This window comes from Felis catus, chromosome B4 (assembly GCF_018350175.1).
Source record: "Felis catus isolate Fca126 chromosome B4, F.catus_Fca126_mat1.0, whole genome shotgun sequence".
Classification (NCBI taxonomy): Eukaryota; Metazoa; Chordata; class Mammalia; order Carnivora; family Felidae; genus Felis; species Felis catus.
The window spans coordinates 48483544-48508688 of NC_058374.1; the positions used below are offsets into that span (position 1 = coordinate 48483544).

General features: G+C 36.5%; 1 protein-coding gene across 16 annotated transcripts in view; it reads right to left on the bottom strand.

Moving 5' to 3' along the window:
• Nucleotides 1–25145, bottom strand: part of GUCY2C (guanylate cyclase 2C) — a 140937-nt gene that overhangs the window by 32157 nt on the left and 83635 nt on the right. For all 16 annotated transcript variants that reach the window (XM_045061416.1, XM_045061421.1, XM_045061419.1 and 13 more), the window contains 7 exons: nt 24747–24868; nt 22965–23061; nt 20808–20925; nt 18408–18543; nt 11535–11620; nt 8766–8877; nt 2678–2759 (listed from right to left, as the gene is read on the bottom strand). In XM_045061416.1, coding sequence (XP_044917351.1) covers nt 2678–2759; nt 8766–8877; nt 11535–11620; nt 18408–18543; nt 20808–20925; nt 22965–23061; nt 24747–24868 — 753 coding nt within the window. The remainder of the gene's footprint in view (nt 1–2677; nt 2760–8765; nt 8878–11534; nt 11621–18407; nt 18544–20807; nt 20926–22964; nt 23062–24746; nt 24869–25145) is intronic.

Genomic DNA, 25145 nt, shown 5'->3' on the forward strand with positions numbered 1-25145 from the left:
AAGCAAAAATGGTAATTTTTAAGCCACCAGAGAATATACCAGATTCCTAAACAAGCCAGTTCCTCTTATGCATTTGTGCCTTTAAAAAATAAATGTATAAAGAAAATAGAAAAGCATAGAGAAGATGTAACACGCATTTCAACGTTCAAAATGTCACCTTTTTAAAGTGTTTCTCCCAGACAGAATAGATAAAGCAGAATTCTTGGATTATAGGAAACACAACTTTTTGTAGATATTGACAAATTATTTCCCAAAGTGGTTACACCAGCTGACCCACCCATGATTAGAATTCCTGTTTCCTCCATATTCTTAACATTTGGTATTATTAAACTGTTTTTTTTTTTTTACCATTATGATGTATGTGAAATGGTATTTAATTGTTGCTTTGTGCTTCATTTTTTCAAAATATAAGCTTTTCTTTTTAGAAAAAAAGGTGTTTATTTAATTCGAGAGAGAGAGAGCACATACACACATGTAATCAGGGGAGGCACAGAGAGACAGGGAGAGAGAGAATCCCAAGCAGGCTCTGTGCTATCAGCATAGAGCCTGATGTGGGGCTCAAACTCACAAACCATGAGATCATGATGTGAGCTGAAATCAAGACGGACGCTTAACTGACTGAGCCACCCAGGAATCCCCATTTTTTTTGATTACTAGAGAGATTCAATGTCTTTTCAAACACTAGTTTATTGCTTATTTTAACTTTGTTGTATAGAAAGTTTAGTTTTCATTATGGCCACATTCATTTTTTTTCTTCTGTAGCTTACCTTAACTGAGAAATATTTTCCTAGTTGAGATCACAAAGTCATTTTCTATTAATTTCTTCTAAGTTTTGAAGTTTGAGTTTCACATTCAGGTCTTTATTCCATTTATAATCTATATGGAATGAACTCTATATTTGTGTATAGTTTCAGGTAGGATTTTAATTTCATTTTTTTTTAGGATTTTAATTTCATTTTTTCCATGTTTCAAGGCTACTGTGCCAATATCATTTCCCAATTGACTTGTAATCACCTCTATTGTATTCCAAGTTCCATTGCTTGCTGTGTCTGATTCTAGAATCTGAATTTTTTCCATTGAGCCATTTGTCCTTGAGTTTGTCTTCGCTTGTGGTCATTTGACAAACTTCTACTCACCTTCTTAACCTCATCCGTGTGCCCTTATTAATGTCCCCTAAGCAGAAATGATTATTTTCTTCCTATGCTTTTCTGAGTATTCCTCTATTAAGTACATATAAAATAGTATATTACTGACCAATGATTATGATCCTAAGACCTGGAGGCAAAGTAGTCTTATAGCCTTGAAGGCTCTCATCTCTGCATTCCCAAAGACTCTTGGGACCCAAGAGAGCCAACTGTCATCCATATTGAATCAGAGGATGCCATAAATCATTCACTACTTTTCTTGTATAGGCAGCTGTAATGGAGAACTATGTGAATAACATCTGTCTACCAGATCTCATTTGGACACATCACTGCTCTGGCCATTGGGAAACCCTATCTCTGCCTCCTGTGTTTAAAGAAAATGGAAAATGCCTGTTTCTGCACGTTATTGTCTCTTACCTTGTGATTTACCCCTATCTTAAGCTGACAATCATTTGGACTTGGTTTCTGAAGGACAACTGCCACATTGTGACCTTGCTATTGACTGGATTTATTATCCTCAAATTGTGGTTTCTGGTTACCTTCAACTAAATGACCCCAATACACTGTATATGTGTATATACATCTCAAATTTGGGGTAATGCAGTTACAGGAGTCAAATTCTGCCTTCAGACTGAACAGAGAAATCTACTTCCTTTCCTGGAGAAAACTTTAACTGATATGGAACAGTTTGGATGCTCTCATGAGAAAGTATAGTGACACACAGATCAACACGTGTGATACACAGAGAAAAATTGTTATCTGGTTCAGTTGGGAAATGGGGGTGATTCTGACAATATAATATGATAGAAAGTTTTGTGTGTTTAACATACACAGATTAAGAGGTAGTGTGATATTCATTCATTCATTTATATGTTCAACAAATATTTCTGAGTATACATTATGCCTCTGTCACTGTGCGGGGCAATCCATATGTCCAAATTGAGTAGAACAACCATGGAACTGATGGTCAGAAGGCCTGACTGCTAGTCTTGGCCCTACACACTACCCGGTGGTATGATTAAAGATGAGCCATTAGGTTTTCTGGGTCCCTTTCCCCATGTGAAAACAGGAGGAGGTAGATGATTTCAAAGGACTCTTCCAGACTGAACATATAGAGACTTTGAAATTTCCCACAAAATGCCAATAAACAGCAGAATAGCTGTCTCTACCTATAGAGTGCCCATTATATGGTTGTCACTATACACACCTCATTTCAAGTTCTCACAACAGGTCAGATGAGGATACCGAAGCTAAGTAACACATCATAATGCACTCAAAATCACACAACTAGTAAGTCACAGAACTGAGCTAGATAGGAGTTCAGGTCCCTCTGACACCAAGCTGTAAGTGATCTATTCAGTACCATTCTGCCCATGATGTGGTCTTTGATGCAGAATGCCTTCATGATCTTCGATCTGTCTAGAAACCTTCTTGTGAATGTACATTATCATTGATGGCATCAGACTTCTCCCTCTCCCGCTCCCTCCCTCTCTGGATGGTGAGCACAGTGAGACAAAGAGGGTGACAGGTACCTCAGCACCAGAAGAGCGATGAGAAGGAGCAGAACCACAGCTCCTGTAAGGGTGAAGACCGCAATCAACAGGGCTTGAGGGCCTGTGGCAGAAAAGACAGTGAAAAAATGCATTAGTAAGGATCTTTGAAGAGCGAATGAAAACATTTCAAAGACTCTAGTTGTATAATCTGATTTGAGGAAAGGGAAAGGAGAAACTTTTAAAAAAATACTGATCTTTCTTAATGTCTTCATTGGTAGTTCAGGTCCTGTATCTGTGGTCTCTGAAGAAAATTATCTGGAATGTGCCAGGGGAAGTGGTTTAATTCCAGCTATCGTTATAATCTGCTCACTGTACTTCTTATGGGAATCACCAAATGTTACAAGAACATAAAATAGTTTTCAGTGCAGAGATAATTTTGGTAGGAAGCCCACCTAATATCCTTGGAACTCATATCCCTAAGGAGGACTCAAAGAGAAAGAGACAACTATTTTTTAAGAACAAGCACAAATCAGAAGAAAAGTCAGTCACTGTAGAATACCAAGTGACAGTGTTGCCTGTTGGTCCTTCCCAAGCACTACCAGGTCATTGAGGGAAGTCACTGAAGAATGTAAGTGACTTTATTTATTAGAACACTAGTTGTAGGTGGAGCTGTAAGGATGGAGGGATTTAAGAGACTCACAAAAGGGTAAGTGAAACCCAGGAAAATGTGGATCTAACCCAAGGAAGCATTGAAGCAGAATCCAAATCTACAAAGGAACAAGGCTTTATTGAGAAGGACAGGAGCAATAGTAAAACTGTGCAAGAAAGTCATGGTTCATATATGCCACAATGGATTCAGTTCGAGAAGGGGAAATGGAATGGATTCTAACCAATAGACAGAGTGCTATTTAGCTTTATATAGATAATGATGAAAATGTTTACTAATTTTCAACTTTTAGAATCAAATTGTAGGTAAATGGCAGAGGGCTTCATAGAGGTACAAAACAGATATTATCAGCTATGACAAATTAAAGAGAAATACAGGAGACTCTGGGAGATAGGAAGGAGGTAGAAGGAAGGATAGGGTCACTAAAATCTTTGTCTTAAAAAGTTGGGAAGCAAGAAGTTTTTTATATAGTTGATAGAATAATACTAGAAACTTATGTGTATTAATTAAGACTACAAAGGCATCCAATAAATGAACTGACAAAAAATATATAGCTATATTGAGAAAAGGTTAGAAAAAAGTAGGGGTGGTGAAGATGAACTAAATCTTTCATCAACACAAGAAATAAACAGATAACCTCTAATATTTATAAATCAAGAAATATATGCATATTACTTAGAAATATGCAACAAACTAAAGTCAGAAGTGATTGAGAGACCAAAGTTGACAGAGACGGGACCAGGCACACTCACTCTCACTTTCCATTATGAATATTTCTACTACTGGGTTTAAAAATCACATGCATGAATTTTTCGTCACTAAAATTTTTTCCATGCTTTTTTTTTTTTAAATTTTTTTTTTCAACGTTTATTTATTTTTTGGGACAGAGAGAGACAGAGCATGAACGGGGGAGGGGCAGAGAGAGAGGGACACACAGAATCGGAAACAGGCTCCAGGCTCTGAGCCATCAGCCCAGAGCCCGACGCGGGGCTCGAACTCCCGGACCGCGAGATCGTGACCTGGCTGAAGTCGGACGCTTAACCGACTGCGCCACCCAGGCGCCCCTTTCCATGCTTTTTATAAGGGGTGGTGTTGAAGAATTTATGCTTTGCTGCTAATGTAGGATGTTGCCTCTGCTTGTTATCTTGTTTTCTGCTAAGGGAAAACTTACAACAGTGAAAATCTGAGCGCTGGATTTCTGTTCTCATCAGGGAAGAAACTGATTAGTACTCTGGATCTGGAGTTGCAGTATGGGCATGTTTGACTGTGTGAATTCTGTTTGTTGCTGTGATCATCACTTCCCTCACCTAGCCACCACTGCCATTGCCATCACTCTCCAATTCCACACAAAAAAAGAAGTCAATACAAGAAATACAATTCTACTCATCAATGATTCTACTCATCAGTCTACTAAGATTACACATCCCCCTAGACTAGAACATGAATTGGAGGGACTAGGGGGAGCTTCCGCTGGGTCATTGCCCATCTCAATTCCTATATGCCCCCTACAGTATGAACATCTCACTGCACCATATTTAAATATACTATATACTATTTAACTATAGCAGTTGTTAATTCAACATACTTTTCAGTTTTGCTTAAGTTAGTCAAGTCACAGTATTACATTAGTTCAAAGGTCAAGCTTCTGCTGCTGTGGTTATCACATTGTATTTAATTCCATTTACAGTGAAGGTAGAATGATTTTATAAGCCCACAGTCATATGATAGTTAGAAAGAATCTTAGAGTTAGTTAACAGATGTCCTGATTTGAAGGAGGAAGAAACTAACACTTGGAGAAGTAAATTGACTGAAATTAACACAGGGTGGATTAGTGCTGAGTAGACATGAATTTATAGTTATCTCATATTGTTCCTTCCTTCCTTCCTTCCTTCCTTCCTTCCTTCCTTCCTTCCTTCCCTCCCTCCCTCTCTCCCTCCCTTCCTCCCATTCCTTCCTTCCTTCCTCCCTCCCTCCATCTCTTCTAAGGCACTAAGTTGGGCAAGCAGATATGACTAAAGAATAGACCCTACACTCACACAGTATATGGTTTAAAAAGATGTGTAAACCAATAAGTGTGATATAAATTCTATACTAGAAGTCTGGTGGGATTTGGGAAAGATCAATGGGACGCTAAGAAAAAGCTTAGAAAAGATGAAATTCAAATTAAATGTTGAAGATGAGTGGCTGTTTACCAGTTGTATGGAGGAGTGATACATTTTAATCAGAGCGAGTAGCATCACTGAAGACACAGGGGCACGAGGTTGCAAGACCACCTCCCACCATTTTTTTAAGGAAATAGGAGGAAGTTGAGGGAATAGGGAAGGGATTTCAGGCAAGATGAAAGAAAGATAAGTCTGGAGAAGTAAGAAGATAAATGGACATTTTGTGCTGTAGTAAGTCATTTAGACTTTATTCTATGGGTAAGGTAGAGCTGCCAATTGAGTGTTAGCAATAATGCAACAATATGACTGGATCCATGCTTTCATTCTGGTGGCACTGTTGGTTAGACTAGAGGTGGGCAGGAAGCAGGACTGAAGCAGGGAGTCAGGTGGATGTTATTGTAACCCAGGAGGCAGATGATGATGGTTTAGAACATTCCCTGGCATTAAGTAAATCTTTGTAGAATGAATGAAACCATAGTGATAGTGTTATCTCAGTTGAAACATTCTGACACTTAGTTGGCAGTTGTGTACCCAGATAAAAGACCAGATGAAATCTTGTTTACTATTTGAAAGATTGAATTACTTTATTTATAAAGTTTGAAGTTAAATGTAGTAACAGTTGAGTAATGAAAAGTTCTGGCTAACTGAATTTTCTGGCTAAATGAAGATGAAGTGAAGTTGCCCAGGATGATACAATGTCCCTGTAATATGAATATTTAATGTGATGTCTCTTAGGTAAATAATGAGAGTTCTCTCAAAAATTACTTTTTGAGAAGTTGAGCATTTTATAAAGCACAGATCCTTCTACTGAATAACCCAAATACCCCAAAACTCTTAAAGAAATATATTAAAAATACAAGCTGACATTGTTACGACAGGCTATAGTTAAGGGAAAAGAAAAAATAGTTGTAACTCAAAAAGTTCACACCTGTCAGAATGACTAAAGTCAAGAACACAAGAAACAACAAATGTTGGTGAGGATGTGGAGAAAAAGGAACACTGATGCACTGTTGGTGGGAATGCAAACAGTATGAAAACATTATGGAGGTTCCTCAAAAAGTTAAAAACAGAACTACTTTATGATCCAGCAATCACTTTACTGGGTGTTTACCCCCCAAAATAAAAGAATATAATTCAAAGGGATACATGCAGCCCTATGTTTATTGCAGCATTATTTATAAGAGCCAAGATATGAAAGCAGCCCAAGTGTCCATCAATTGATGAATGGATAAAGAAGTGGTATTTTACAAAGGAATATTTAGCCATCAAAAAGAATGAAATCTTGCCATTTCAATAACATGAATGAGGCTGGAGAGTATCATGCTAAATGAAATAAGTTAGAGAAAAACAAATGTCATATGCTTTCACACATATGTAGAATTTAAGAAACAAAATGAAAAAGCAAAGGGAAAAAATGAGAGAGAGAGAGAAAGAAAGAAAGAAAGAAAGAAAGAAAGAAAGAAAGAAAGAAAGAAAGAGACTCTTACTTATAGAGAACGATCTGATGGTTACCAGAGGGGAGAGACTGGGGGATGGGTGAAATAGGTGATGGGGATTAAGGAGAGCCCTTGTCATGATGAGCACAGGGTGATGTTGGAAGTGTGGAATTACTATACTGCACACCTGAAACTAATATAACACCGTATATTAACTGGAATCAAAATAAAAACTTTAAATTTTTTTTCAACTTTTTTTTATTTATTTTTCGGACAGAGAGAGACAGAGCATGAACGGGGGAGGGGCAGAGAGAGAGAGGGAGACACAGAATCGGAAACAGGCTCCAGACTCTGAGCCATCAGCCCAGAGCCCGACGCAGGGCTCGAACTCACGGACCGTGAGATCGTGATCTGGCTGAAGTCGGACGCTTAACCGACTGCGCCACCCAGGCACCCCCAAAATAAAAACTTTAAAAAAGAGCAATGGTAACAGTAAATCTGAAGTCAGTTCGGGATTGTTTATTGTTTAGAAGAATGGGATCCCCACTTCCCACATCCTTCTTTGCTTTAGTCAACTGCATATGGGTACTGAATAAAAACACAGGGATCATTTTTAACCATATATGACTCATGGAACACAAGAGGACTAAAAATATAGCAAGAACTTTAACACAAGCAAGTGCATCAAAACACAACTTTTCTCTTTAAGTCCTATTGACCTCAGTTTCTGGTTATTAGAACAGGGCTGGGAGACAAATATTTATAGTTTATTTTTTAGTATTTAAAAATGGTAAATTAATACAGAGTCATGGAAAAAATTGGAAAATTAAGAAAAACATAAAGTGACCAAAAAAAAATTCTCCTAGGATCCTACTATTCAGAAGCTATCACTGTTAACATTTTAGCATATTTCTTTAGTCTATTTCTAACATAGTTTTACAAAGAATAGAATCTTATTAAATAAAAATTTGTTCACTTTCCTGTTAATTTACCTTGTGAGTTTTCCCATGTCATTTAAAATTCTTTGTAAATATTTTAATTGGTTTATGATGTACCATTTATGAATGTATCACTTTTTTCTAAATTATTTTATTAATGTTTCCACTTTTTTTTCTTTTTTTCGCATCTTGGGCATGAATATTTGTCCAAATTTAAACTTTTTTTTTCCCTAAAAATAGATTAGTAATGTGAAATTACTTACTATTTATTGTAGTAATCCTTGGCTAAGCCAGACTGTCCTGAGACTTTGTTGCCTAGGAGATACTTAGCTGACCCTATACAGTGATGGCCAATGTTATATGGTCACATCGGAAGTTGCATGGGTGAAGTTATAGTCATGTTAGGGCTTTCCATATTATAGGATCTCATCTTAAGTAGATGGGTAATCATCATTATAACCCAAGTATATATCCTGTGAGGAAATGGGGGGAGACTTTTGAAGCCATGCTCACTGATGACTGACGGCTGCTGGCATCATGTGTTTCTTGCTGAAATATGTATACTTTGAGTTTATTGCAGTAAAAAGGAGTAAGTGGCATTAAGAATATATGTCTTTGTGTTCACTTTGCCAATTGTTGCAACTAATTTTCTATAGGCTAATTTTTGTCAGTGATTAGGTAGGACACATATTAAAGAGAGGTATAGCTAAATTAGAATAGGGATAGCTTCAGCATTTAATTAGAACTGTAATATCATTCATTGGGAAGGGAAGTCCATATTTTACAAACCTAGCAAATCTAATTCAGACAACAAACAAAACAAACGAAAAAATAAAAACAGGCTAATTGTATAAACCATAGAATGTGCTTACCTTACCAGAAAAGCCATTTCAGGGAAAGAAAATTCACCAAAGGATATCTTACCCTCGCCTGGGATATCATTAGGAAGTTTGTGGTTCTTCCAGATGAATGTGGGGGTTTCTTCCTTTGGAGTAGTCCTATTTACATGGGTGTCATAGGTCAATAGAACGTTGTACTGTGCCAGGGCATGAAAAAGAAGAAGGATGAACAGAAAGACATTTTAGAATGACTTCTGATGAGACTGTCCTACCCAATGACATTTGAATTTCATAGTAACACTTCTCAATGAAACAAGGTAATGTTTTGCAGCCAGGAGCTCGCTAGGTAGCATCCACTTATTGGTTCACAGCATGAAAATAGCTTTAAGCTCCATGTGCGTCAATTATTTTGTTTCTTTATGATCATACATTGTATGAGTAACTCCTACCCAATATAGAATCTTTGCGTCTTTAGAGAACTAGTTCAAGCCTCTCATTTTACGAATGTTAAAAGAGAGACCAAAAGAAATTAATGGTTAACTCTAAATCACATGACAAGTGAAGCACCAATGTTTTCCACAATATTAAGTTGCTTTGAAAACAATATATTGAGAAAATGCACCACAGGTAAAATCCATTATCTATTTTGATATAGGTCAAGGGGCTCTGAAATAATGCTACATTTAAATTCTATCAATTACAGGGGTGCCTGGGTGGCTCAGTCGGTTGGGCGGCCGACTTCAGCTCAGGTCACGATCTCGCGGTCCGTGAGTTTGAGCCCCATGTCGGGCTCTGGGCTGATGGCTCAGAGCCTGGAGCCTGCTTCCAATTCTGTGTCTCCCTCTCTCTCTGCCCCTCCCCCGTTCATGCTCTGTCTCTCTCTGTCTCAAAAATAAATAAAACGTTAAAAAAAAATTTAAATTCTATCAATTACATACTTTTCAAATATCTTCCATCCTTTTGCTCTAATATGCTGTCTTGTACATGATACTAATTAGGCTTCTAAAAGAAAAGGGTTTTTTTTCAAGCAATCCACCAATGGGATATACTAATATATCCTTACAATATTGCTGCATATATTGAGTCGGTTTTGTAAAAGATGTCTGAAAAATGACCATCTTTCTAAATTCAACACCATTCCCTCAAAACTTTCTGGACAAAAGTTTTACATCTTTAGAAATATATTTTTAATTTTTTTAATGTTTATTTATTTTTGACAGAGAGAGAGACAGAGCATGAGCAGTAAAAATATACTTTTAACTTGAAAGTACAATCTATAATTGCATATATTGAGGACAGTAAATATCCTAACATTCGGGTACAGTACATTGACTTTCTATTGAGGCTTTCTCTGGATACAGAATAGCTTATCTACATCCCTGTGTTTTGAGAATTAATCCCTGGTTGCCTGTATATACATATTATACAGCACAACTGCTGGCACTAGATTATTGAAAAATTCAACTAGATTTACCTTTATTGAAAAATTCAGCTAGATTTTCCTTCAGAGAGAGTAAGTGTACAGAACATTTTTTATATTGAAGAGCAGTTATGAGGATGATATAGGATCGTCATGTATTTGCTTCTCTCCAAAGGAATCATTAGGTGCAAATAACTTAGAGGGGAGTATAGTTATCTTTGTAGTTACTATAATAACTGGAGCATTGGTGACACTTTTCTAAAGGTACTCTCATGAAATGTACGTGAAATATAGCATTATATTAAAGGTTTATATAGTAACTGTAAACTATGGAGTAGTTTTCTGAAATGCCGCCCTCAAATTTCTGGTTTAACTTTCTCAATCTGGACATCTTTTCTCTAGCTTTCCATATTTCCCATTACAGATATCTTTTACAAGGGGGGGGGGGTCAACATATATGCCAAATGTATGACTTAAAAATGTCATAATTATCACATTGTAAAATTACATGAAAAAATGAATAACTCTTTGTCTTAGATTCCTAGTTATGTGAGGACACAATGTCTTAAAGAAAAATACTTTCTACTGACCATTTGGTTGGCTGGAACAGTGGCTTTCATAGTTTGCGATGGGCACAATTTTGGGTGACATACAGATAGGTGTTTTGATTTTAAATTAAATGCTGATCAGCCATTAGTTATATTCCAGATAAGAAGCTAAGCAAGCACTGGAAACATGGAAAAGTAAGACCCATTCCCTTTCTTTAAAGAACCTACATGGGGGTGCCTGGGTGGCTCGGTTAAGGTTCTGACTCTTGATTTTGGCTCAGGTCATGATCTCATGGTTTGTGAGACTGAGCCCTATGCTGTGCTGACAGGGTGGAGGCTGTTTGAGATTCTTTCTATGAATCTCTCTGCTCCTTCCTCTGCTCTCTCTCAAAACAAATAAACTTTAGAAAATAAAGAACCTATATGTAGGTGAGGAGAAAAGATACATATAATGTGAATAAAAACATGACATTATAGGATGGCTTGTGCCAGAAATATTGCACAATTAATGATTTTTATGAGTTCAGATGGAGAGAACAGGGAATGTTTCATTGAAATTTTTAGCTGTGGAAATGAATAAACAATTCTTAGGACAGAAGTGTCATCCTATCATTGGTATCCCATCAACAGTCTGGTATTTATATCAATATATTCTGGCTAAGTATCTTATATAGAGTCAATAGAGTATGGATATCCTAAATAAGGTCTATGGGTCAAAATGCTTAAAGAATACAGTCTCAAGTAGGGCATAATTGTGAATTTGAAAAAAATAACTTGCAGATTTTTAAACACAACTTCTCTAATTCCTTTTCTATCACTTGCCTTGTAGTTATCCTTCCTCACCTAGTCACTTCACCCCAAATTCCTGATAAGAAGTCAGACATACTTTGTTGGTATCCACGGAGGTATACAGAAGCATCATAGTGTTGTCAATATCCCCACAGTTGTCCAAAGTCACAGGACCCGCATGCCCTAGGGTAAAATCAGAAAAAGTTAGAGGTTATTTTTGACTTTTTGACAGAAGGTATGAAATAGGTTCAAATTGCTCTATTTTACTGAAAGATTGTCTTAATGAGCTAATCAGAAGGAATCTCCATTGGATCCTAGCCCTGAGATCTCTGATGGATATTTATTTTAATGTTTATTGATTTGAGAGAGAGAGAGGTGGGGCGGGGGGAGGGGGGAGAGAGAGAGAGAGAGAAAGAAAGCATGAGCAGAGGAGGGGCAGAGAGAGAGAATCCCAGGCAGGCTCCATGCTGTCAGCACAGAGCCCAATGTGGTGCATGAACTCAAAAACCATGAGATCATGACCTGAGCTGAAATCAAGAGTTGGATGCTTAACCGACTGAGCCACCCAGGCACCCCTCTCTGATGGATATTTTTGAGAGAGATGCTAATTAGTATTTAGTTAGAAAGGAATTTTTTTTCATTGCATTTAGGATGAAATAAAATATAATCAGCCAATAAATCCTTCTAATTATTAGTGAAAAGCTTTTGCTAAGAATATTTACTAAAGTAGTGAAAATTTCTCATATACCATGTGATTTCCTGGATTATCACATTATTAACTTCACATGTCCAGTTTTCAACAAAAATATCACAAGGCATAGTAGGAAACTGAAAAGTGTGGCCCAAATCAAAAGAAAAAATAAATAAGCCAGCAGAAACTATCTCTGAAAAAGACCTGATGGTGGATTTAATAGACAAATGCTTTAAAACACCTGTCTTAAAGATGTTCAAAGAATTTAAGGAAGAGATACATAAAGCCAGGAGAATAATGTATGAACAAAACGGAAATAGCAATAAAGAGAAGGAAAACCTAAAAAGGAAACCAAAAGCGAATCCCAAAACTGAAAAGTACAATCACTGAAATGAAAAATTCACTAAGGAAATTCAAATGCAGATCTGAGCAGGTAGAAGAAAGAATCAGTGAACTTGAAGACAGGACAATGAAAATTATTAAGTCTACAGAACAGAAAAAAGAAATTGAAATGAACAGAGCCTAAGGGACCTGTGCAACACCATCAAACAGACCGCCATATGCATTGTGGAAGTGCCAGAAGAAGAAGAAGAAGAGAGAGAAAGGGGTAGAGAGAATATCTGAAGAAATAATAGCCAAAAACTTCCCAAATTTGATGCAATACATGAATATAAATATCCAAGAAGCTCAATAAACTCCAATAGGATGAATTCAAAGAGATCCACACTGAGACACATTCTAATCAAACTGACAAAAGCCAAAGACAGAGAATTTTGAAAGCAGCAAGAGAGAAGTGATTTATCACATCCAAGAGATACTCAATAAGGTTTTTAGCAGACTTCTCATTAGATGCTTTGAAGGCCAGAAGGTAGGGGGCTGATCAAAATGCCAAAAGAAAACCTTTCATCCAAGAATCCTTTATCCAATGAATCTGTCTGTCAAAAGTGAGGGTGAAAGTAAGACATCCCGAGATAAACAAAAGAGTTTGTAACCACTAGAACTTGATCTGCAAGAAATGCTAAAGGGAGTCCCATAGGTTGAAATGAAAGGACACTGTACAATAACTCAAAGCCATGTGAAGAAATAAAGATCTCAGTAAACGCAAATGCGTGGGCAATTATAACATGTAGCATTATTATAACAATGGTGTGTAATTCCACTTTTTATTTTCTACATGATTTAAGGGATGAATGTGTTTTTAAAAATTAGTCCCAAAACTAGCATTATTATAACTGGCTTATAACGCCACATTTTGTTTTTGACATAATTTAGGACACTAATGCTTAAAATATCCACAGTTTATATTTTTGGACACGCATGTATAAAGATGTAATTTTGCAACATCAATGTCTGAAAAAGGTGGGGATGGAAGTATTAAAGCTATAGAGTTTTTTTCAAACTTTATGTATTTATTTTGAGAGAGAGAGAGAGAGAGAGCACTCAAGCTGGAGAGGGGCAGAGAGAGAGAGGGGGAGAGAGAATTCCAAGCAGGCTCTGTGCTGTCAGCACAGAGCCCGACGTGGGGCTCGACCCTACAAACTGTCAGATCATGACCCAAGCCGAAATCAAGAGTTAGATGCTTAACTGACTGAGCCACCCAGGTACCCCTAAAACTGTAGAGTTTTTTTCAAATGTGATTGAAGTTAAACTGGTATAAAGTCAAATTAGAATGTAATAATCTTAGAGTGTTAACCATAATACCTATGGCAACCACAAAGGAAATATAAAGAATATAAATAAAAGAATAAGAATATAAATAAAAAAGAATATAAAGAATATAAATAAGAATATAAATAAAAGAATATAAATAAAAAAGAATATAAATAAAAAAACAAGACAGGAATTCAAACATTTCACTACAGAATAAATCAACTAAACACAAAAGAAGAAAATAATGCAGAAAATGAGAAACAAAAAAAAACAAAACAAATGAGAAACAAAAAAACAAACAAATCTCTTCTTCTCAGTAATTACTTTAAATATAAAATAGATTTTATTTTGATTGGAGGATCAAAGATAGAGATTTGAAGACTGTATTTTTAAAAAAATGATTCTATATGATATCCATAAGAGACTCATTTTAGATCCAAAAACATAAATAGTTTGAAAGAGAAACAATGGAAAAGGATATTCTATGCAAATAGTAACTGAAAGAGAGTGGTGGTGGATATACTAATATCAGACAAAATAGACTTTAAATTAAAAAAGTTTATAAGAGAAAAAGGATAGTGTATATTAATAAAGGTTTCAACACAGCAAGAAGATATAACAATTATAAACATCTATGCACTTAATAACAGACTACCAAAACATCTGAAGCAAAAATTGGCAGAATTGAACAAAGAAATGGACAGTTCTACAATAATAGTTGAAAATTTCACTACTCCACTTTTTTAAAAATTTGTTTATTTTGAGAGAGAGGGAAGGAGGGGCAGAGATAGAGGGAGAAAGAGAATCCCAAGCAGGCTCTGCACTGTCATCACAGAGCCCAGTGTAGGGCTTGGACACACAAACTGTGAGATCATGACCTGAAGTGAAACAAAAGTCAGACGCTTAACTGACTGAGCCACCCAGGTGCCCCTCAATATTCCACTTTTAATGATGGATAGAATAACAAGACAAAAGAAGTTTGGAAATAGAAGACTTGAACAAATACATCAACTAGATCCAATAGACACAGAACAATATAATACACATTGTCTACCCGACAATAGAATACACATTATTCTTAAGTGCACATAGGGCATTTTCCAGGATAGACCATATGTTAGGCCACGATTAAGTCTGAATAGATTTAAAGCGATAGATATTTTACAAAATATCTTCTCTGACCATAATGTCAGAATTCAATAATAGAAGGAAAGCTGGAAAATTCACCAATTTGTGGACATAAAAAAAATTACTCTCTTAAACAATTAATGGATCAAAGAAGAAATCACAAAGGAAAAATTTGAAAACCTAAAGACAAATACAAATGAAAACATAAAATACCAAAGCTATGGGACACAGCAAGAGCAGTGCTAAGGGGGGGAATTTAAAGATGTAAATGTTTACACTAAAAAACAAAAACACATGCAAATCAAAAATCTAACTTTACAACTTAAGAAACCAGAAAAAGAAGAACAAACTTAACCCAAAGCTAGCAGAAGGAAGGAAGTTATAAAGATTAAAGCAGAGGTAAATGAAATACAGAAGAGAAAAACAACAGAAAAAAGTCAATGAAACTAAAAGTTGGTTCTTCAAAAATAGCAACAAAATTGACAAACTTTTAGCTAAGTAGATAAGAAAATGACTCAAATTACAAAAATAAAACATGAAAGTTGGGGACCTTATCAATTCTACAAAAAAAAAATTATTATAAGCAATTCTATAGCAACAAATTGGATATCTTAGATTAAATGGACAAATTTCTAGAAACATAAAACTTACCATGACTAAACCATGAAGAAATAGAAAATTTGAATAGATCTATAAGTACTAAGGAGATTGAATCAGTAATCAAAAATCTCCTGACCAAACAGAAAAAAAAAATCTGGATCTAATTGCTTTATTGATCAATTCTACAAACATTTAAAGAATAATTAACACCAAACACCAATACTTCTCAAATTCAAACTTAAAAAAAAAAAACCTGAAGAGGAGGAAACATTCCCTAACTCATTCTATATGGCCAGATATCTGATATCAAAGCCAGAAAATGACACTAAGAAAAGAAAACTATATCAATATTCCTAATAAACACTGATATAAAAGTCCTCAACAAAATACTGGCAAACAGAATTCAGCAGCATATTAAAAGAAATATACACCAGGACCAAGTAAGATTTATTCCTTGAATGCAAGGATAGCTCAACATATAAAAGTTGAGAAAGTTGATATATTATATTGATAATATACCACAAATAACAATGAAGGAAAAAATGCATGACCTTATCAATCTGATGAAAAGAAAGCATTTTACAAAATTAAATACTTTTTCATGATACAACATAACAAACTAGGAATAGAAGGAAACTATATCAACATAATAAAATCCATCTATGAAAAACCCATAACCATACTTGATGGTGACAGACCGAAAGCTTTTCCTGTAAGATCAGGAATAAAAGCAAGGATTCCCATTCTTGCCACTTTTATTAAACGTAGTACTAGAATACCTAGCCAGAGCACTTAGGCAAGAAAGAAAGAAATATAAGTATCCAAATTGGAAAGGAAGAAGTGAAGTTATCTCTAATCACAGATGATAAGACCTTATATGTTGAAAATTTTCAATATTCCACAAAAAACTGTTAAAACTAATAAAAGAGCAAAGTAGCAGGATAAAAAGTCAACAGTCAAAACTCAATTGCATTTTTATACAGTAACAATGAACATTCAGAAAAGGATATTAAGAATACAATTCCAGTGGCAGTTACAGGCTTCCATTTATGGAATGAACAGGTCATACTGAAAAACGATACAGGAAATATAGTCAATGTATAGTCAAAGGTATAGAGAATATGGTCATTGGTACTGTAATAGTGTTGTATGGTAACAGATGGTAGGCATACTTGTGGCAAGCATAGCATAAAGTAGAGACTTGTGGAATCACCATGTTATATGGCTGAAACTAAGGTAACATTGTGTGTCAACTATATTTCAATAAAAAAGAATATAATTCCATTTATGATAGTATCGAAAAGAATAAAATACTTAAGAATTTACTTAACCAAGGTGAAAGACTTGTACAAAAAAAACTTCCAAAACATTTCTGCAAGAAATTAGATATAAATAAATGGAAACTTCCCATGTTTATGTAATAGAAGAATTAATATCATTAAGAAATCGAGATTACCCAAAGCAGCCTATAAATTTAATGCAATCCCTGTCAAAATCTCAATAATTTTTTTTGCAGAAATAGGAAAAGCCATCTTAAAATTCATATGGAATTTCAAGAGATGCTAAATAGCCAAGACAATTGAAAAAGAAGAACAAAGCTGAAGGACTCACTTCTTAATGTCAAAACTTACTACAAAGCTACAGTAATCAAAATAGTATGGTATTGGCATAAACTCGGATGTATACACAAATGGAATGGAATAGGATGTTCAGAAATAAACCCTTACATATATGGTCAAATAATTTTCACTAAGGGTGACAAGGCCATTCAATGGGGGGGGAAGAGTCTTTTCAGCAAATGGTGCTGGGAAAATTAGATATCCACATAGCTCAAAATCCATTCTGACTTAAATGTAAGGCCTACAACTATAAAACTTAGAAGAAAACACAGAGCAAAAGTTTCATGACATTAGATTTGGCAGTGATTTCTTAGATATGATACTAAAGGCAAAGGCAACCAATGAAAAATTAGGCACATTGAACTTCATGAAGATTTAAAAACTTTGTGCATGAAGACATTATCAACAGAGTAAAAAGGCAACTCACAATATAGGAGAAAATATTTGCAAATCATATATCTGATTCACTATTAATAGCTAGACAAAAAAAAATTCAAAAAGGAGCAAAAGACTGAAGAGACAATTTCTAAAGAACATATGCAAACATATACATTATCAACAGAGTAAAAAGGCAACTCACAAAATAGGAGAAAATATTTGCAAATCATACATCTGATTAGCTATTAATATCCAGACAAAAAACCCAAACAATTCAATTCAAAAAGGGGCAAAGGACTGAAGACACATTTTCTAAAGAACATATACAAATGGCCAATAAGGCCAATAAGCACATGAAAAGGTGCTTGATATTGCTAATCATTAGGGAAATGTAAATCAAAATTACAATAAGATGCTACTTCACACTCAGGAACATGTGTTGGGAGCTTTGGGATGGTGTTGTTATGAGAGGTTATGGTAGTCTGAGTGGTGACACAGGGTCCCAGATCCCTAAATGATAGAAAGGAGATATGGAAGGACCAAAATCAAATGGCAGAGATTTCTCTTCTTCCTAGTCTCTAAGCATTTTCGGGAGATCACTGCCCAAAATGCCCTGTGATGAGCCTGTTACAAATACAAAGTCCAAGCCATTTGCCCTTTCTTTGGGATTGAAAAATTCTGAAATCCTAAAGCATCACCTGGGGTCCAAGATATTGAGAACAGCAACCCCAAAATTTATGCAGTGATGTTTGCCTCCAAGTTCAAAGTTATTTAGCTGTTGATCCATCTATTGCCAAACCCCCTCTTTGTTTCCCTAAGTCCATCCACAAAGCCCATATTTCTCCAGCTTTCTGTAAAGTGTAAGTTTTGTTGCTGCTGTTGTTTGCTCTTAGGAGACCAGTACCTTCAAAAGTGAGGTTCTTGAAGGCATGAGCAAATTTGGGGGTGGTAATAGCTTCTCCATTTTCAAGAAATATCTTCAGCATGTGTCCAAAGAGCAAGACTCCATTCAAGTAGGCAAGAGCAAAGTCATTTTTTGCCTGAATGAGAAAGAAAAATCTTTTGAGTCCCAAAAAAGAGATTCTGGTCTTGAACCTGGAACAAAACATTCTTGGGGTCAGCAGAGTAACCAGAAAGGTACAGGGATATTAGGAGAATTATAGGGGTGGTAGTAAAAGTAATCTTTTGGAAAATATGTCCTTGAACCAGGGTTCTTTTATTATCCTTGTGTCAAAATTTTGCATTTCCTTGGGATCAATAAACCTGAAACACTGCCTTTAGGGAGGTACTTCCTTCCCATGATGGTGAAATCGATTATTTCAACCAGGAAGAACAACAGGCAACATTTTCATAATTCTTATGGGATTTTATACAGAAAAAAAGGCTTGCTTGTACTTTAATGTTTTCACAGAGAGTAAAAGAGAACAACAGTAAAAACAATTCCCTGGCCTTCAGTACCCTAAATAGAACAGGAAGAGTTTTGATTGGATACCATTGAACCTGCTTTAGAAACAATTCTCGACAGTTGCTATCTTCATAGAGTTGGATTATGGATTAAAAGTCTTGTGCCCCCTGAGACTAAGTGAATTCTGTCAGCTTGGCCATTTTGGACTGTCCACCTGTTAAGAATCACACTTTCAACAGAGCCTAGAAGCTGCGTGAGTGATATCTGAATATTACACACAGAAGTGTATTTGCTGGAAAATATAAAAAGAAAAAATAAAACGCCTCTCATTGGTTTCAGTGTCTTTTGCTGAAATCATCATTTGATGAGATAAAAGGAATCCAGTTAAGACCCAATCCCCGGGGGGTCTGAGTGGCTCAGTAGGTTAAGCATCCGACTTTGGCTCAGGTTATGATCTCGTGGTCCGTGAGTTCAAGCCCTGCATCAGGCTCTGTGTTGACAGCTCAGAGCCTGGAGCCTGCTTCAGATTCTGTGTCTCCCTCTCTCTCTTCTCCCTACTCTGCTTATGCTCTGTCTCTGTCTCTCTCAAAAATTAAAATAAAGATTAAAAAAAATAAAAAAAAAACCCAACTCCCAAAGTGGTTGCAGCTCCAAATTTTTGCAGCATTGTGAAAAAGAGGGTTTAGAATTTCTAGTCTAGGAAAAAACTGTGGTACTCCCCAAGGTACCCAACTTCCCTTATAGCTCTTCAGGTCTGGCCCATGGCTTGCCATCATAAAGTTGTTCAGGGTCCTCGGGACTGCTTCTTCCCTCTTCTTCCCAGTCCTAACCTGTTCTCAACTGACTCTGAGGGCAGAATACATTTGATGAATTTAATCAAGCTAAGGTATAGTGACTGACAAGGCCTAATGGAGTATTAGGGTCAGGGGCCCCTGTATTATAATAAGGTGGCCATGATTTAGTGTCCAATTGGAGGTTTTCTTTTCTTCCTTCCTTCCTTCCTTCCTTCCTTCCTTCCTTCCTTCTTTCCTTCCTTCCTTCCTTCCTTCCTTCCTTCCTTCCTTCCTTCCTTCCTTTCTTCTTTTCTTTCTTTCTTTCTTTCTTTCTTTCTTTCTTTCTTTCTTTCTTTCTTTCTTTCTTTCTTTCTTTCTTTCTTTCTTTTTCTGGAATCAGTGCCAAACCAGATGAAATGCTGGATAAGAGGAATAAACATGACTCTCCTGGACAAGTTTAAACAATGGCCAACTTAATTATAATAGAGGACAATGTCTTAACCTAGGAATATATATCTTTAAAGGTAGAATTTTGATATCAGCCCCAGCAGAAAGTTGCTTTAGATACACTGTTTAGTTTCTACCTTCCCTAAGTTAGTGGGGCTTCTTCCTGTCTTCCCACATTGTCACTTCCATTCCAATATTACAGAGTGTGCATTGTTGTGCTGGTCCAAAGCCCAGCACAGTGACCTATAGGAAGAGGGTTTTTTTGTTTGTTTGTTTTAATTAAAAAAAATTTTTTTTAATGTTTTTATTTATTTTTGAGACAGAGAGAGGCAGAGCAGGAGCAGGGGAGGGCAGAGAGAGAGGGAGACACAGAATCCGAAGCAGGCTTCAGGCTCTGTGCTGTCAGCACAGAGTCCGACGCGGGGCTTGAACTCACGGACTATGAGATCATGACCTGAGCCGAAGCCGGATGCTTAACCGACTGAGCCACCCAGGCGCCCCTATAGTAAGAGTTTTAATATCAATAATCCTGCTATTGCATGTAGTTGGTCTCAGTTAATATCTGTTGAGTGAATGAGAGTAAAAAAAAAAAATTGCTTACTTTAGAATTTGGGTCCCATAGGAGAATAATATATTACCCTTGACAAAGAAAAGAATAGTATATACCCATGAAACTTACCCATGATAAACTTTTGGAGAAAGAGCTATTTGAGGTGGAATTCTCAGGATGCAATGTCAGGACAAGGACATTTTTCATATAGTCTGGGGCGGTGACATTATCCGCGAAGTATACGTTACTGTATTAAGAAGCACAAGTTCCTCATGAAAATTAGGTTCCTCCAAAACCAGATATGGAGCTTCCACAATTCCCACAAACTATAGCATCAGCCTAGAAATAGTTTAAAACATTTTTTTCCAGTAGCCTGAAAAACTTTCTGCTTTCCCCCAGATAGGTTTATTTTCTCCTAACATGCTAAGTTGAGTAAGAGGGCTTAGGCAGCTGTCATTCACATACACAGGTGGAAAGGAAGATCAGAACACAGATACCTCTTTGAGGGAGTTTTTTAGGCTCTGGACATGCGAGCTACGGCTCGCTTTCAAGGCTTACTGACCTTTGGTTTATGTGTGGACTCTTTCTTTTCTTTAAGAAAGACTAAACATTTTCTCTAACACTGTCAGCTCCTTGATATTAGTGTATTGATCCTCGTATCCTCAGCTCCTAGGTGATATTTGGCACATTGTGGACCCTCAATACTGTCTGAGATTGTGCTGCAGGTCATATGGTTTCTAAGCTTCCAAATCATTTGAATGTTTTAATATGCAAAGAATCTAACATGTTGGAACTGCTATAACTAAGATGACCATCATTTCCTATTCAAATGGTAGGTGAATACATCTATGCACTGAGGATTAGGTTGAATATTTTCCTCATATTATCACATCTAATCCTAAGAGCACTCCTATGAAGTGAGTATCTTTATTCTCATTTTACAAATGAGAAGATTTAATCTCAAGATTAAGTAACACCCAAGAGTCAAATGAGCCACAAGTGTCAGAATTAGAATTTGAAACCAAGTTATGTCTATTTTCAAATGAAGCTCATGATCTACCAAAAACATAGCCAGGTGTCCTTAAAGACCAGTGACAAAGGAAGGCCTACACTTTTGCCCCGGGTTGAGGATTCGCTAATAGTAAAATCACACCAACTTGGCTACATTGAGGACTCCTACCACAGAGCAAAGCAACTGTCAGAGCAGCTGTCGATGTGGTTGTAGGAGTGAAATGTTGATAACTTTGTCCTCTTTCCTGTATTTTGCAACTAAAAGGCTAAGTTGATTGATAAGACTATCTTCATGAACAAATAGTAGTCAAACAGACCTGCAGTCCCTATGTTTCCTTCCTCTTAACACTGTGACACGTACATTTAGTGTGGGTGAAATGACTAGGCAAATATGGGAAATATGTAGTGCAGTAACAGTGTCTAGGTTAAGGACAGACAGGTAATGATTAATGGTGCAGGCAGATAAGTGATGTCATACGATCTAGCTGATGGGGCAAGAAGCACAGGTGTACCGGTGACAACTTCTGTAAGTTTAATCTGACTCAGATACTACCTTGGCAAGGTTTGTACGGTCTCCAACCATATTAGAAGATGAGTGGTAAAATATAACACTGCATATTATTTATATTTGAATTTAAAAAATAAAAATTGAGAAAGAAAGAAAGAAAGAAAGAAAGAAAGAAAGAAAGAAAGAAAGAACAGTATGTCTGTACTACATTTGTTTTAAAGAAAAAAGAAAGTATCTATCCTCCAGAATTTTCTCTCCTTTGCTCTAGAGAATTACAGAGAATAAAATTTCCACCCATGACTAAACCACACAGAGCAGAGAAGCAGTCATTTAATTGGAACTTTCCTCTTACAAAGGTGGCAAAGGATAAGTCATCTAGGATCAAAGGCCATTAGCAAAAGAAAGCAGAGATATGTCCCACATTCCTGAAAATAATGCTATTGGATTGGGTTATTAGTTGATTTATCACTGCCTGGAAAGACCTTAAAATCAGGCTGGGGACCAAGATCCTTGTAGATGAATGGACACGTAGATTTAATGGGTCATGAAACTTCTGTGTTTAGACATGATAGTGATATCAAAGATATGCATATCTGCTAAGGCTACAATCAATTAAACAAAAATGAGGCTGTGATGCAAGAATGAAACTTGATCGTACCGAATCCCATGTAAGTCAGTGCAAAACAAGAGAAAAGAGAATGTCTCTTCTGGAAATCCTGGGAGCATTTCCTTTCTGAAAAGAGAGTTCTTTCCAATATTACACCTACTTGAATAGATCCACTAGAATAATCACAATATCTTCAGCCACTGCCCGGTCACCCTTGAGGGAGTTGATCGTGTCTGGTGTACCACACACAACAATCACTAGAGAAGAGACAGCAAAACAAGGAGAGAAATACACAATGGTCTACATTCAAACACATGGGAACCAGGCGCCCCAATCTGAACCCAGTATGTCTGTGCTACATTTATGTTTCAAGGTTAACACCAATTCCTCAATTACTCTCTCCCTTGCTTTTTTCCGTTTACAGTCATAGAGTCTGAGTAGAGCTGCATGGAATCTTAAAAAGAATCCTGTAGTCCATTCCCTTAACTTTATTGATCTAAAGAGACTGGAAGACAAGATGTCAAAGGGTTAAAGAACTAGGAGTTGGCAGAGCTCTAATATGCAAGTTTATGAATCCAGCTCAGTGTTTATTCCATTATACCAGGTTAGAGGAGTTACATAAACTATTTTCATTGATAAGCGCACCTCACCAATTGTTAAGTGGTTCAAAAAGTTATAGTAAAATTAATGGGTGAATTTATGTCATGTTCCTGAACAAGCCCATGTTCCTTGGGCTTTGCTTGTAGCTTCTTAACTCAGAACTCAGTGATTTCAGTGGCAGGGTTCAATCTATGCTGTGAGCTCTCGTACTCATTGGAATCAGATTTCCCAAATGCATGACTCTATGAGAAAGAGGAGTTGGGGTACATTGGATCTTTTTATATACTATGTTGTCCAATAAACTCCTTAGAGACATGAATACTTCTTTTTAGGGACATCTATACTTCTTTTTCCCCCCACATCTTGCCAATGATTTGTACATGGAGGGTTCTGATTATGGCAGATACTTAAATAATGACAGTAGATGATGATTTGAGTGATGCTAGGAATTCTTACCAAACAAGCACGTTCCCTCATAAGAAATGTCCACAGTTGATCCCTTTGCTTCTGATTTATTCTTATTTGTAAAGAGAATTCTTGAAAAGTGAAACAAATCACCTCACAGCTTAGTGAGCATGATTTTATCCCACATTTGACCTGTCACTGGGAGATGACTAGGCATGTGGGATATACATTAGAGGAAAATGAGATGATATGCTAACCTTGTAGTTTTGCTTTAGGCCAGATAATCAGTAAACATATCCTCTTGGTCATCAGGGGACCAGGGTTCAGAATGTGTGAGGATTAGTCATAAATCCAATAATAGATTAGATTGAGGTGAATTTAAAAAGCAGTTTATCGGGGCACCTGGGTGGCTCAGTTGGTTAAGCGTCCGACTTCAGCTCAGGTCATGATCTCACAGTCTGTGAGTTTGAGCCCCTCATCGGGCTCTGTGCTGATGGTTCAGAGCCTGGAGTCTGCTCCAGATTCTGTGTCTCCCTCTCTCTCTCTGCCCCTCCCCTGCTCATGCTCTGTCTCTCTCTGTCTCAAAAATAAATTAAAAAAAAACATTAAAAAATAAATAAATAAAAAGCAGTTTATCGATGGTGGGTCATGATATCATTTTGGTTTATACAAGCTAGGCTTTAGCATCATTATTACTTTCATGACGCTAATGTATTTATTCAACACTACTTTTCTCCTTTCTCTCATAGGAAAAGGTTTTAATCGGCAGAAGGACTAATATAATGGAGTTGCATGCAACTGCCAATCTCCCCAGATAAACAAAATATATAGAGGTAATGATGATAACTCTGTGCTGGTAGATTTGGCAAAATGACTCTTAAAGATGTAGTAGTTGTGAGGAAGAAGTTGGCAAAAAATTATCTCCATGTCCCCTTACCATTGCTTTTCCTGTTCTGGTTCATTAAGATATCCTGAAACTGGTCATTTCCCCTCAACATATCCTTGAAGCTAAGTTCCTGAGAAAAATAGGAAACTCCAGCCTCCAGAGCATTGAGGTACCTAGAACAGAGAAAAGAGAAACTCTAAGAAACCAGTGTGGTTTCTGCATGACCTTCCATGTTGTTTGCTCATTGTTTACAGATCTGTTCTGGGACTTGTTCATCTAAACTTCATTTCCACTATCAACACAACCGATGATACACATCATGAAATCAATAGTTTGGATGGTGGGATCTAGTTTGGTAAAGATATAAGGATAAGTTTTAGGGCATCTTCATGTATATATACAAATAGGAGACATTTGGTGGGTTGTTTATAATAGCTTCCTGCTATCTGC